Raw genomic sequence first — 14,323 nt, forward strand, 5'->3', positions numbered from 1 at the left:
TACATGTCTTTAATTCTAACCTGGGACTGTCAGCAGGCGTCAACGTGAGTGTCCCAAGGCGAAGGGAGACTTGAGAGAGAGTGGGGAAGCCATCCCGCAGCCCCATCCCAGGGGGCTCTGTCCTTCCCGGAACTTCTGGGAAGCCCTGGCATGCCCTGAAAAGCAGAACCGCTTTCCTGGGTGAGGGCCTCAGGCCACCAGGGCTCCAGGCCCTCGGGTACAGTTTGATGCTGAGGACCTAACATCCCTCCCCAGTTCCCTTAATCCACTTAGCCCAACCCTCTCATATCATGGACAGGATGCACCCCAGCTACTAAAGTCGTCAGGAATAGAAGTGAAAGCCCCGGAGTGTTGCACACAGACCAGGAGGGTGGTGTCAAGGGTCCGTGTGGATGCTGGGGAGGGAGCCAGAGAAAAAGTATCAGGCAGAGGGAGGCGGGCCTGGGAAGGATGGGCAGGTGAGTACCAGACCTCACCACCACCGTGTATCTCCAGCCTACTCCCCTGTTCTGAAAATCTATCTGCTGCACTCAGAAACCTACCGAGGTACTGGGGTGCCACCTGGGCCCCCTCCAGGGTTGCTCTTCTGTCTCTCGGCTCCCCATGGGGCCCCTCTTGCCCCCTCAACTCCTACTGCTCCCTTTTACTCCCTGGAGCCACGGCTAGGGGCTTCTCCACGCCCTCCGTGAGCCACCTCAGCCCGAGTCAGGTCTTTTAGGAAAGGCCCGCACACTCCTGGAGGGGTGGGGACTGAGCGGTTCCTTCGGGCAGATCCCCACCTAGGGTGCCAACACTTGCTGCCAGCTCAACACCAGGCACCTTTCCTCTGGTACCATCTCTGCCTCTGTATGTGCCCACCTGGGCTCAGGGCAGCTCCACGGGCCATTTCCTCAGTCTCCTCTTCCCTGGACCCTTCTCCTACCAACTCCTCCCTCAAGTCCTCCCACCTCCCCCAAGTCCTCCCACCTCCCCCAGCACCTGCACTCACTTCTTCATGACCTGATGGAAGGGAAATGGGCAGATACTCCCATGGTTCACAGGCATGTCTGTAGTCCTGTCTTTTCCCAACAAAGGAGGGAGCAGAGGCCGCCCTTGAGGAGTTCCTGGGTAGATGCTGGTCACAGGGTTCAGGCCCGCACTCCTAACCTGCCCTGGATTCTCCTTGCCCCCCATCTCGACCCTGAGGACTGCTCCCCCGCTGACGTTGGACCACGCCACCCTTCCCCGCCTCTCCATCCTTTGCAAGGCCTTCTGTAAAGGGGGCTGGGTGCTCCCTCATGAAGCAGGCTTCAGGCTGCCCCCATATGGAGGTAGGACTGACTCTCTGGTCCTAACCATGGCCACAGCCCACTGTACCCTTCTCTGGACTTAGTTCTCCATCTGTGAATAGGAATAGTGATCCTGGCCCTTGCCCAGCTCCAGGGGCTAGGGATGGGAGTAATTATATGCCCAGAGCACTTGGTGAGGAAGGCAGTTATTATGTGGAGCAGGGAAGGCAGAAGGAAGAGGAGTGGGAAGAGAAAGAAAACTGTGTTTAAGTGCAGGGTTTCCTAGAGATGGAGTAGTACCCATGGTGGTACAATGGGAGCTGGGGACAGGCTGAGACCCCATTTCCTACATTTGGGTTCTAAATGGCATTTTGGTCTCAGGGACAGGCTGCACTATCCAGTGTGAATTTTGGGCAGCGTCTTCCGCCTTTTTTTCTCTTCTTTCTCGTAATATAAACTGCCACCCTAAGAGAGGATCAGATGGCATGCATTACATTCCTCCAGGGACTCCTGAGCAGGGGGGCAAGCAGGCAGGGCTGGGTGACGGGCAAGCAGGCAGGGCTGGGTCACAGGCCAGCAGTCACTAACTTGCCAGTGTTTACTGGGCACTTGCCATGGGCCAGACCCTAAGCTACAAAGGCAGACAATTGTACTCTCACCTTGAGCCTCCCAGGCTAAGCTGGGGAGAGACAGACCTGCAAATGGAACCAGTGCAATGCAACCCAGGGAAGGTCAGAGTCTTTTAGGTGGTGATGCTCCCTGAGAGCAGAGGCCTGAAGAGCTGACTCTGCCTGGGCTGTCAGGTAAGTGATGCACATAAGCTGGATCTTAGAGAATGAGGAAGGAGAGAAGAAAAAGGCATCCCTGGTACTGGAAGAGCATGGCCAGGACATGCAGCTGTGAGAAGACTCAGTGTGCAGGGGCATGGGGAGGAGATCACTGAGGCAAGAGAGGAGGAGGCCTACCACAGAGCTAGAGGACAGGCGGGAAAGGGAGAGGACCAGACCCAGAAGGGCCCTGGTGCCAAGCCCGCGAGTCTGGGTTGATCCTGCAGACAGTATGGCGGGAGAGGGGTGTTAAGTAGATGATGATTGGTTTGCATTTTCATCAGTTACTCTTGGCAATAACATGAGAGTAGGGGACGTGGGAGATGACCTATGTAGGAAATGTCTGTATTCCAAGCAAAGGCCTGAAGAAAGGCAGCAGCAGAGACCACAAAGGGTCCAGATGGGAAGGCTGTGTGGGTGACACACTGAGAATGCAGGTGGTGGAGCAGGTTTGGAGGTAAAACAAGTTGTAGGGGCTTGAAAGACACCCAGGCAAACATGTACAGTAGCACACTTTGGACTGGAGATAGGAGCAAGGATCTTCTACTCACCAGGGCTCTGGGAAAGAATGTGGTCATCTGTTGAGAATGAAGAGAATCAAGAACCATCCTTTAAAAAATCCCTGCAATTCAGGGGAACATGTAGGAAAACCCAGTGAAACGCTCAGAAAACAAACAAACAAAAAACCTTTAAGCAGGAAGAAAACAGGACTGCAGAAGAAAAGAAGTCAAGGCAATCTTCACCCAAGTAAAGAGATTGCCCACTAAAAAGAACAGAATCCAGCCATCTTTTATGAAGGTAAAAGTCAAACATAAAATACCCAGACAGTCTGCAAAGTGCCTCCTGCAAGAACAGAGCATCATGCAGGAACAGAGCATTTTCAAAAGTGTTTCCTAATTACATATTGAAGAGAGTTGATCTGAAAACCAGTGTCCATGTCTGACACTGTCTGGTCAATTAACACTGGATGGACAACCTGGATTAACAATGCACTGTCTGGGTCTGTTTTTTAAAAGCTTTTCAAAAAGTGATAGGTTGTCATTGTATGAAATCTAATCATATGCAAAACATGTTCTCTATCATTTATGGATTCATACATATGCATTAATCGTATAAAATCATGTATGGGATGATAAACACTAAATTAAAGAGAGTACTTACTTCTAAGATGGAGGAAAATGGGAAGGGGCACACAGGTGACTTACCACTAGATCTGAAATTATCTTTGTAAAAAAAAATCTGAAACACGACTATGAGTGACATCCGCATGTTACTTAGCATTGCTTTGAGTAGAGAATAAAGGGATCAGTGTTAACGAAGGAAGAAAATTCATATGGCTACAACAGCTTCAAATGCTCAAGAAAGCTCAAAGAGGATGACTCAAGAATAGCACTGGATTTAACAATTAGAAGGTCATTAAATGTGACTTTATTGACAGCAATTTCAGTGAGTGGATGGGGGTGGGGGCAGAATGGAAGCCATAAAGTGCTATAATGGGTTGAGGAATTAATCAGATTTGAAGTAATGGAGACAACTCTTCCCCTTTCAACAAATGTGCCAGTAAAAGGAGAGAAGATAATAGCTTTAGATGAAACTAAGCAGAGGACAGATGTTTTGGTGGTTTGACTGTTCTGTTATTTGGTGGATTGGATGAAGAGATTTTAGATACAGGAGGAGAAGGGAGAAAAGAAATATACTGGGGAGGAGGGGAATGATGTTGGGGACTGGTATGTACCAGGCCTTATTCTAAGCATTTTACACATATTAATTATTTTAGTCCTGATGAGGGAGATTCCATTATTATCCAGTTTTACAGATGGAAACACTGAGGCACAAAGAGGTTGAATAATTTGCCCAAGGTCATCCAGCTAGTAAGTGGCAGTCTGGCCTGAGTCAGGACACTATTGCAAGGCCCTAAGGGGGTGGAAGGATGAATCCAGCTCATGGGTGGCAGGAGGGTCTGTCCCCAGAAGATAGAAGGCTGCCTCCTTGAGCTGGAGCAATGGCACTATTTCAGTAGCTCTTGGGACAGAGGGAATAAAGCTGAAGGGATTCTTAGAAGCTGCAGCTCTCAGGTATAAGAGCTTAAAAAGTGGCAAAGGATTGGAAGAGTTGGTTCTGGAAAGAAGAAAACAAGCTCCCAAAGAAGAACATAGAAAAGGGTCACTAAGCAAGTGGATCAAAGGGGCCTGGTGAGTTGAGCACCCTGATGAGTTAAGCTGTGAGGTCCTGAATAGGTGGTATGGTTCCTCCAGCAACCTCTGCACCCAGCAGCAGAATCAGAAGAAACAGAGGGTAAAACTTCTCCAGGGAGGGGCAGAAGAAACCTCCTAGGAAGGCTGATGATCAAAACCCAGTCCTGGTGTGGAGCTTAAGGTCAGCCCCCTTGAGAGGTATGGCATGCAACACTCCAAGCTACAGAGGAGCTTCCAGGAAAAGGGAGGTGATATTTGATTTTGCATTAAAAGCCTTAATTAAACAAACAAACAAACACTAAGAAGGCCAGGCGCAGTGGCTCATGCCTGTAATCCCAGCACTTTGGGAGGCCAAGGAGGGCAAATAACCTGAGGTCAGGAGTTCGAGACCAGCCTGGCCAACATGGTGAAACCCCCATCTCCACTAAAAGTACAAAAATTAGCCAGGCATGGTGACGTGCGCCCACAGCCCCAGTGACTTGGGAAGCTGAGACATGAGAATCGCTTAAACCCAGAAGGTGGAGGTTGCAGTGAGTTGAGATCACACCACTGCACTCCAGTCTGGGTGACAGAGCAAGACCATGTCTGAAAAAAAGAAAAAGAAAAAGAAAAAAATAAGCTTAGTGTCTCCTTTTAAGAAAATATTTCAGAAAGCCCAGTAAACAAGAGTCACAAATATATGTACTTCACAAACACAGGCTGGAGGGGTCCCAAGGGAGCCAAACTTCACCCCCTACCCCCATAACGACCTTGGCACAGCAGCTGAGACAGTCTACACAGTCAGCCAGCCAAACAGCAAACCCTATGCTGAGGCACAGCAGCCTTCCTCAGTGCACCACCTGAACACCCCAGCACCCAGCCCCACAACCCAGCACTGGCCACAGCACGGCATGAGTCACACTGCAGGGTAGTTCACAAGAAAAAGGCTGCCTATTGCACCTCATACCTCCAGGCCTAGGGGCACAGGATTAAAGGCCTCCTACTGGGATGACCTGGCCTCGTGAAACTTCCATGTCCCTAGGATGTGGCTTATGAGACAGCAGAAGAAGATGTAGACCCTGGGGAAAGGCCTCTGAGAGTCTCAGTGCAGCTGGGGCACAGCAGACCAACTGGCCTGGCCTATTACCTCCTCCGGGCCCTCGGAGCTCAAGGTTCTGAAACAAGGACCACCTGATGCTGGACCTAGGGGTACACACACAGTCTTACACCTGAGTCACCATCCTAGTAAAGAACAGCATAAAACCAGGCAAAATTTCCAGGAATTTATTGGAAACACAATACAAATTAGTTAGTAGATGGCATCTTCTTACAGACAGACAGTCCACACTGTGGTATCATGCTCAGAACGAATTATCCTGGGGAAACACTCATGAGCATGGGTGCGTGCTCTGGGTTAGCTTCCCTGGCAGGGAAAATCAGAGACACGGTGCAGAGGAACAGAAGGGGTGGACAGAAAACTGGGACATGGCCTTCCTGGGGGGAATGGTGAGGAGGGGCTGCTAACTGGGTAAATTCCCCCAAAGGAAAACAGGGACAACAGTAAAGAATAAAGGCTTCCCCCTCCCTCCCCAAAACTATTTCCTCCATGGCAGAGTAAAACAGAATCTCCAAACACCCACGGGGCAGCTCCTCCGCCTCCCCTCGCCAGGGACTTAGGACAGCAGTGGGGCATGAACACCAGGCTCAGACATGACACCGAGTGCACTGAGGCCACGCACAGCCCCACCTGCTTGCCCTCAGCCCACTGTTCTGCTCTGCTCTGAGTGGCAGGGGACTGACCTGGTGGGTTGCCTGTCCCAGGCTCCCAGGGCAGCTGCTTCCAACTGGGTTTCACTATGGTGAGGCACTTGCAGGACTCTGGAGGCCAAGAGGAGGGGAGAAGCTGGGGCCCCCTCTCTCTGCCTGGGGAAATGTTTCTGACAAGAACTGTGGCTTCTCAAGGCTCCAGCTCCCACCAGACAGGTCCGCGGTATGGCAGGTCCCCCAGTGGCCTTGGCCCCAGGCTCTGGTGATGCGTCCTCCCATGGTGCCCAGCCAGTTTCAGGATGGGGGCAGCTTGCTGTTGCTGTTCCCACCTCTGGGTTGCCCCTCACTCCCCTCTTTTGCCTCTCAGCTTTTCTTGTTTTGTGTTAAACAAATCTCTGGATGAAAATCCCCATTTGAAATCCATTTTCCTGGGTGGGCCCTGAGCAATGGAAACTGGGCTGTGCACAAGGGGAATTGTGAAGGGCAGGCTGAGACCTTCCGACAACACCCTCCAGCTGGCCCTCCTCTCCTGTGCACCTTTAAGAAGTGAAGGGTGGGCAGGCGGTGACTGAGCCAGAGGGGGAGACGCCCTGCAGAGCCTGTGTCCTCACCCCAGGGGCATGTCTGCTGGGGGCTGAGCAGACAGTCTCTGCACGTCCACCCATGTGCTCACTGAACCACAGTGACATGCCACTGACACACAGCAGCGACACCGTGGCCCCAGAAAGGGAGGAAGTGGTTGGGAAACCCTCTCAGCACCAAATGCTTCCAACAGCAAAGGCATGGCCTAGAGGCGCCTTGGCATCCTTCCTCCATTGCCTGGGGGATTCTGTCAGAACCAGGGGGCAGTTTCCAGAGACAAAGGGAGAGCTTGAAGTCTCAGTCAATATAACCCTCCTGGGATGATGGGACTGCAGAACCATGAACCTTACTTACAAGAGGAAGGAAGAGCCTGCTTGGCACATGTAGCTCGAACAAGCTGTGCTTTTCCCAAAGCCAAATTTCAACTGGGTAGACAGGAGGGGCCTCCCTTCTCCTGCTTCAGACCTGGCCTGACTCCTGTCTCCAAATCTCTTGGGCCTGGGTGAGAGGGCCTCTCCCAAAAGGCAGAGAAAATGAAGCTGGCAGCTGAGTCATGGGTAGCTGTTTCCAGAATCTGCAGTCATCACTCAACAGGGGTTCAGAAAGAAAGTGAAAGGGTGAGGGAAGCATTTCCCCTTCTGGGTCCAAGTACGACGATAAATCCAGAGCAGGGCACAGACAGACAACTTTCCTGTGTCTTTCTCTTTCGGGAAGAAACATCCCACCTGATGCGGCACTTGAAGAGCAAAGACCTCCTCCCAGGTCTCTGCTGAAGGGACCCGTCAGGGAACCCTGAGAACACCTGCCTGCCACCTCCAACCATCTCACCAAATGCTTCTGACACAGTCCCCACCCTCAGGGCCCCAAGCCAAGATCCAGTACAGCTCCAAGAGTGGGTGGCGGTAGAAACGTCCCATGATCGCCCTTGCAGAAGCCCTTATAAGATGAGAACCAACTCCTCCTCAGAAAAGAAGCTGAGATGTCTGCAAAGCCGCCCTCCACCTCACACACCACGCTCTCTCTGCCAAGCGGAGCCCAGCCTCCGAGGACACAGACATCTAGAGCATCATTATCCTTACTGTGTTACCTCGTTCTTCCCAGGGGGTCAATTCAATTGTAGCCACTGTCTTGCAACAACTTGGCTATCTGGGCCTCTCATATCTGCTATCCAGCTGTCTCCCAGTAACCCCAGAGATGGCTGGGAGGTCAGACTCCAGCTGTCTTTCATGGGACTGTGACCCTGTGCCCCATGGCCTATGCCTGCAAACAGAGGGCAGGGGAGTTGCCAGCCTTACATCTGCCCAGGGAGCTCATCGGGTGCTGAGCTATTCCTATCCTTGCAGTTGCCAGCACAGAGCAGCTGAGTGGCCAACTGTGATGCCACCGAGGGCTGGTGCCGAGGGCAGGTAGGAAACGCCAAGAGTCCAAGCCAGAAGAGCAGACAGGTCCCTGGGGCCTAGGTCACATGTGCTCACAGGATGTTGGGCTGGAGGGGTGGGGTCATGGGGTTGGCCATACAGACTCATACCTACACACACAGTTCTCTCACTCCACACCCCTAGGCCAGAGTCTATCTGCTTAAAATGAAACTAGGTCATTTGCGGCCTGCTGAAGGACCCACCTGGCAGCAGTTCTTCATCAGCTGGTTTGGCTGCAAGGGAACAGGGCAGTAAGCAAACGGCTTGTCACAGTGATACACACGCTTGGCGCTTTTAACACCTGCTCTTGCTGGAGCCGTCTGGGACCAAGCAGAGCCGGGCAGAACACCAGCTTCTCTCCAACTACAAAACACAGATGATGAGTTTACAGACTTATCTTTTGTCAGAACCTCTGGCAACTCTGTTCCTTGGAGGAGTAGGAGGGAGGGTCACATATAGGAATGCCAGGGGCAAACAGCAGATTCCCCCATTTCAAAAAAAAAAAAAAAGTATGAAGCCTATGGAGAAAAAGCTGAGTGACGGTAACAGCAAGGACAGGGAAATACCATGAACCTCATAAACACTGGCACATTTCTTAAGAAAAATCCATTCAGAAAGATGCCATGGCCCTCCTGTACATATTTAGTAACTATACAGCATAAGACCGAGCTAAGCGGACACATGCAGGGTGACAGCGGCTCTGAGCTCGCAGCAGCCCCACTGCCAAGTAGCCGCTGTTGCTGGGAGGGGCGCAGGGCGCTGCCGAAGGGAGGAGGTGGAGGGGTTCCCTCAGCCCCACTTCTCAGCAGGTCTTGCTCTGTAACAGCGAGGTCTCTGACAAGAAAGCGAAGTGCTGCTGATCCACACGTGGAGACACAGGATTTGGAACGTGCACTCCCACAGTTCTTTCCCGCCCCATTGCGTCTCCATGGATGCACGCAGAGGTCTCCCACTGAAATGTACTGGGAGTGGGGCTGCCTCCTTCCCAGGCACGACTGTGAACATCAGCAGGACAGTGCAGCAAGTCTTGGATTGTAGAATGAATCAGGGAAAGCTCAGTCTGACACACAGCACGTGAGTTCTAGAAAAGGGAAGAAACAGGGTGAAGGTTAAACAAGTCCTGATGGTGGAGGCAAGATGAAAGGGAGGATGGACTCAGCCCTCCCAGCATCACAACCTTCAGGGAAAGGAGGTTCAGCAGTAGGTCAAAGAAAATCTCATGACTAGGCCAGGTGTGGTGGCTCACACCCATAATCCCAGCACTTTGGGAGGCCGAGGCTGGTGGATGGCTTGAGGCCAGAAGTTCAAGACAGTCTGGACAACATAGCAACACTCTGTCTCTACAAAAATAAAAATAAAAAATTAGCTAGGTGTGGTGGTGCATGCCAGCTACTCAGGAGGTCAGCTACTGACCAGTAGTCCCAGCTACTCCGGAGGCTGAGGTGGGAGGAATGCTTGAGCTCACAAAGCCAAGGCTGCAGTGAGCTGTGATCGCACCACTGCACTCCAGCCCAGGCGACAGAGCAAGACCTTGTCTGAAAAAAAAAAAAAAAAAAAAAAAAAACAGGCTCACAACGTAGTTTAACGCTGGATCAAAGGGAAAGTTTAATTAAGGCTAATAAAATATATAATTGATACCGAAGGATGGAAAGATCTTAAAAGCTGGGTTTTGAATAGGCGGGTTTAGTGGTCACTGGAAAGGTGCTACAGTACACCAGGCAAGAGACGAGACTCATGGAACTTCCCTGACGGATACTAAGGAATGGGGAACACAGTTGGCTGGGAGGAGGCACGATCTCATCTGAGCTCATCATAATTAATCATAATGATGTGGGCACCCAGAGGCTATGAACACATTTCTTGTAGGAGGGGAGTGAACCTCACTCTCCCACAGTGTCAGGAACTATTCCTATGCCCCTCACTCCCACCCCCTCCACTTCCCTGAAAACCTTCAACTCTGACCATCTGGAGACTACAGTAGAAACGAGTAAATGAAAAAGCAGAAGTGGCCTGCAAACCACATCACCACCGTGTTGTATTACTCAGAAAGTTGTGAAAGCTTTTACTTAGTTATTAGGAAAGTGGCTAGGAGGGAAGTGGGGTTGTTTGCTGAGAAGAGGTAAGATGCTCAGATATTCTCTGCCCCAGGCACACCACCCTGCAGCCAGGAAATGACCCAGCAATGCTCACCTTCACAGCCTCAGGGCATGCCGAGGAAGGGCTGCAGGATGGAGCAGAGCTGTGCTTTCACTTCATGAGCTTTTCTAGGATAGGGAAGATATATATACCCAACTTGGTATTTGATATGAGCTCAGCAAATATGTGTTAAATAAAGGCCCAGATAAATTCAGTTTAGGAATCAGGCTAACCTTGCTTTATTGAACACACTGTAGGTTATGTAACTGTCTTATTTAACTTTCAGCAGAATCTTGGGAGTGTCAGAGAGGTTAAGAACTTGCTCAAGGTCGTAGTAAGTAAGCTGAGGAGTCAAGATTTGAATTTATATCTTAATTTGGGTCAAGTTTTTCCTACTACACCAAGCTGCTCATTCTCCATCCAGCCTAGTGTTCTGCTAACAGCCCAGTAAGAGCATCCTGACCTCCTCAGTGTCTAAATGGAAGGTTATGTATGTGTCAGCGTCTCCCAGGAGCTACTCTCTCTTTTTGTATTTAGTGGAGCAGGAGCTCTGTCATTCATCTGTCTAAACCCTTATGGAATTAAATCACCTATCAAAAGAGCTGCTTTTAATAGTTTCCCAAGTTTCTAGCCCGCCATGGAAAATTGTGCTTTTATTTGTGCCAATCTTGCCTGCTGCAGTTTCAGAGACAACCCTCTTCTCCTAGCATCTCAGGTTCTGGTGCCCAGGCTCCAATCTGCCTTCTCCACCCTGGCCACAGTTTTCAATTGAGACAGGCCACCTCTCTGTATTCTACGCTGAAGAATCCCAGTACTTACCACCTGCCCTTATAAGGTTATCACTTCACTATCCTCCGCTCAAAGCTTCCCCAGATCCTCTGCATTTCCTTGAAGCAGGAACAAGAGCCAGATACAGACACTCAGCACAGTAGCACAGGCAGAGAGCCCCAGGACAGGTCTGTATCAAGTCTCAGTCTCCTTCCTAGACCATGATGTAGCCCAAATCATTTCTCTTTTTGTTTATTTATTCTCAAATGTGTTAACCTATATTTGCCACTTTGGTATGTACTCACCCTGACTGACAGGCACTTATTTGGTTTTTTTTGTTGTTGTTGTTGCAAAATTTTCCCTAATGGTTTGACTACTCAGAAGTACTTGAAGTCCATGGACTCGGAGATTCTGCACTTGAATCAACCAGTCCAGTGAAAACAGCCTAGCCAGCTAGTTGCTGGCTTCTGAGTTAGTTTCCTTCCCTTCTCAAAATCAGAGAAGAAACCATCATCAGAATTTTAGAGACTAGAAAGCAGATAAATGAGTGAAAACAGACTATGCACTCAAGACAGACAGACTTGAAGTTTCAATGTGGAAGGCTGAGGACCCAATTTGTCCAGAGAACCCCAAAGGGCTCATGAAATGATACCAGGTACCTCTGGAAGTGGGGGAGGGGACTGAAGCAAGGAAGAGGAGCTAAAGGCTCTTTGAGAAGCAGCTGGATCCCAAGAAGCTCTCCCGACTCCACACCACCAGGCAACTGGCTATGTCCCACCAGTCGGGACATTTATTCTCTGAAGAGGACAAAAACAAGTTTCAGGCCTAGGGGGCACTAGGTACCATGCACAGCTAAGGCCAAGGCTACAATTCTAACAGAGAGAGATCAAGTGAACCTATGTCCACTTAATGGTGAGCCTCCAGTCTTCTTCCCATGAAGCTCTCAGAATGCAGGTAACAAACCTTTATCCTCTGGGGAACAGATAGGAAGAAACTTCTCTGGGGAATCTGACAAGCCCATGATAAAATACCTAAAGAAACTGACATTTATGGTCCAAACACCAGGCCAACCTGATCACCCTACAGTACACTACAGGTTCTGCCAAGAACAGGCGCAGAGGTTTCACTCTGATTTTTAGTCTCCTACTTTTAAACATTATTTGACAACAAAGGTCACTAGGGGAAAAAAAAAAAAAACCCTCTAACACAAGTGTTAGAGACCAAACAACAAATAATCAACAGAAGAATACAAATTGGAAGAAACAGAGAGAAGAAGTATAGAGAAGAAAACTTAAAAAACAAAAAACACGGCTGGGCGCGGTGGCTCACGCCTATAATCCCAGCACTTTGGGAGGCCAAGGCAGGCAGATCATGAGCTCAAGAAATCAAGACCAGCCTGGCCAACATAGTGAAACCCTGTCTCTACTAAAAATACAAAAATTAGTTAGGTGTGGTGGCACATGCCTGTAATCTCAGCTACTCAGGAGGCTGAGGCCAGAGAATCACTTGAACCCAGGAGGTGGAGGCTGCAGTGAGCCAAGATTGTGCCACTGCACTCCAGCCTGGTGACAGAGTGAGACTCCATTTCAAAATAAATAAATAAAATAAAAATAAAAAGCCACTATCATTAATATCCTCAGAGAAGAAAAGATACAGTATCCATGAAGCATAAATAGTATGTTATTTTTTCTTAACTGAGAGAAACAGGAGGGGGAAGCACATGGAAGGATTGAGGAGTTCTGCTTCCTATCATGGTAGGCTATTTGCCTAACCCTCCAGCCAGTAACAGTGATAAACTCTGGACAAAATATAAAGAACAACTGTTTGAGGCCAGGTGTGGTGACTCACGCCTGTAATCCCAGCACTTTGGGAGGATGAGGTGGGAGGATCACTTGAGGTCAGGAGTTCAAGACCAGCCTGGCTAACACGACGAAACCCCGTCTCTACTAAAAATACAAAAATCAGCCAGGCATGGTGATGGCCACCCAAAATTCTAGCTACTTGGGAGGCTGAGGCAGGAGAATTGTTTGAACCCAGGAGGCAGAGGTTGCAGTGAGCCGAGATCATGCCACTGCACTCCAGCAGGGTGACAGAGCGAGACTCTGTCTCAAAAATACAACATAATAAATTTTTTAAAAAAGAACAACTGTTTGAAAGCACTAGAGAGCAACCAAAATCAGGTAAAAATTGGAGGGGCTATGAACCTAGAAAAAAGTGAGACAAGGTAAGAAAAAGTAAGACAAGGTGAGAGCCACTCTTAAGTGTCTTTGCCTGTGAGCACGTTCATGCAGTACGAGATGAATATATTTCAGGCAGAAAGCTACAGTCTACTAGGCTGAGGAATCAGAAGTCAGAGTTTCAAGCAGCCAATGCAGCTGGAAACTGAGGGAAGAGATCTTACAGAGGAAGGAGACACAGAAGGGGGAGCCCTCAAATCTACATACAAACTCCCCTCACATTACTTGCTTATTTCTGAACTATGTAAGTACAGGGTGAGATTCCCAGGAGTCCAACGGAAAACATCAGCTAGAAGGCTCAAAGAGCCGAGCAGTGACTTCAGGAGCTGTCCAGTGCTGCGAAGACAGAATTTGGAGTTCAAATTCTGCGAAGTTAAAGGGGCCTGGTGAACAACTTGGTCTTTCCACTGATATCCCATGGGAATAAGGACAAAATTGAAATAGGTGAGGCTTAGTAAAGCTTTAAACCAAACTCCACAGAATCAAAGTGATCCACCAATGTAAGTCCTTTCTAGAACAAAATTTACCACCCTGCAAAGGAAAATAACAGAATCCTGAGTCTTTATAACTCATCATTCACACTGACCCAGTATGCATTTAAAAATGATTGGACATAGCCAGGTGCAGTGGCTCATGCCTGTAATCCCAGCACTTTGGGAGGCCGAGGTGGGTGGATCACCTGAGGTCAAGAGTTCGAGACCAGCCTGGCCAACATGGTGAGACCCCATCTCTACTAAAAACACAAAATTAGCCAGGCATGGTGGTGCATTCCTGTAATCCCAGCTACTCAGGAGGCAAGGCTGGAAAATCGCTTGAACCTGGGAGGCAGAGGCTGCAGTGAGCTGAGACTGCGCTATTGCATTCCAGCCTGGGCAACAAGAGCGAAACTCTGTCTCAATTAAAAAAAAAAAAAAAAAAAAAACAGATTAGACATGAGAAACAAGAAAATGCAACCCATAATCAAAAGAAAAAACAGTCCCTAGATTAATGGATAATTCAGATGTTAGAATTAGTAGATATGGACTTAAAATATTTACTATAAATATGCTAAAGAATCTATAGAAAAAGACGAGTATGATGGGTGACAAGGTGGGGAATTTTAGAAGTATAAAATAACTAAGTGGAAATCTGAAAATTGAAAAATAC

General features: G+C 49.2%; 1 protein-coding gene across 10 annotated transcripts in view; it reads right to left on the reverse strand.

The window, feature by feature from the left end:
* Window positions 1-5,537: 5,537 nt before the first annotated feature.
* MTA3 (metastasis associated 1 family member 3) overlaps window positions 5,538-14,323 on the reverse strand; it is a 193,920-nt gene continuing 185,134 nt past the window's right edge. For 6 of the 10 annotated variants that reach the window (XM_033175888.1, XM_033175884.1, XM_033175887.1 and 3 more), the window contains one exon: window positions 5,538-9,117. In XM_033175888.1, coding sequence (XP_033031779.1) covers window positions 9,092-9,117 — 26 coding nt within the window. In that variant the 3' untranslated portion in view covers window positions 5,538-9,091. Of the gene's footprint in view, window positions 9,118-10,226; window positions 10,301-10,991; window positions 11,060-14,323 lie in introns of all 10 variants that reach the window. The other 4 variants (XR_004428358.1, XR_004428357.1, XR_004428356.1 and 1 more) reach the window with 3 other exon arrangements.

This window comes from Trachypithecus francoisi, unplaced genomic scaffold, assembly GCF_009764315.1.
Source record: "Trachypithecus francoisi isolate TF-2019V2 unplaced genomic scaffold, Tfra_2.0 Lachesis_group17, whole genome shotgun sequence".
In the NCBI taxonomy this organism is placed as follows: domain Eukaryota; kingdom Metazoa; phylum Chordata; class Mammalia; order Primates; family Cercopithecidae; genus Trachypithecus; species Trachypithecus francoisi.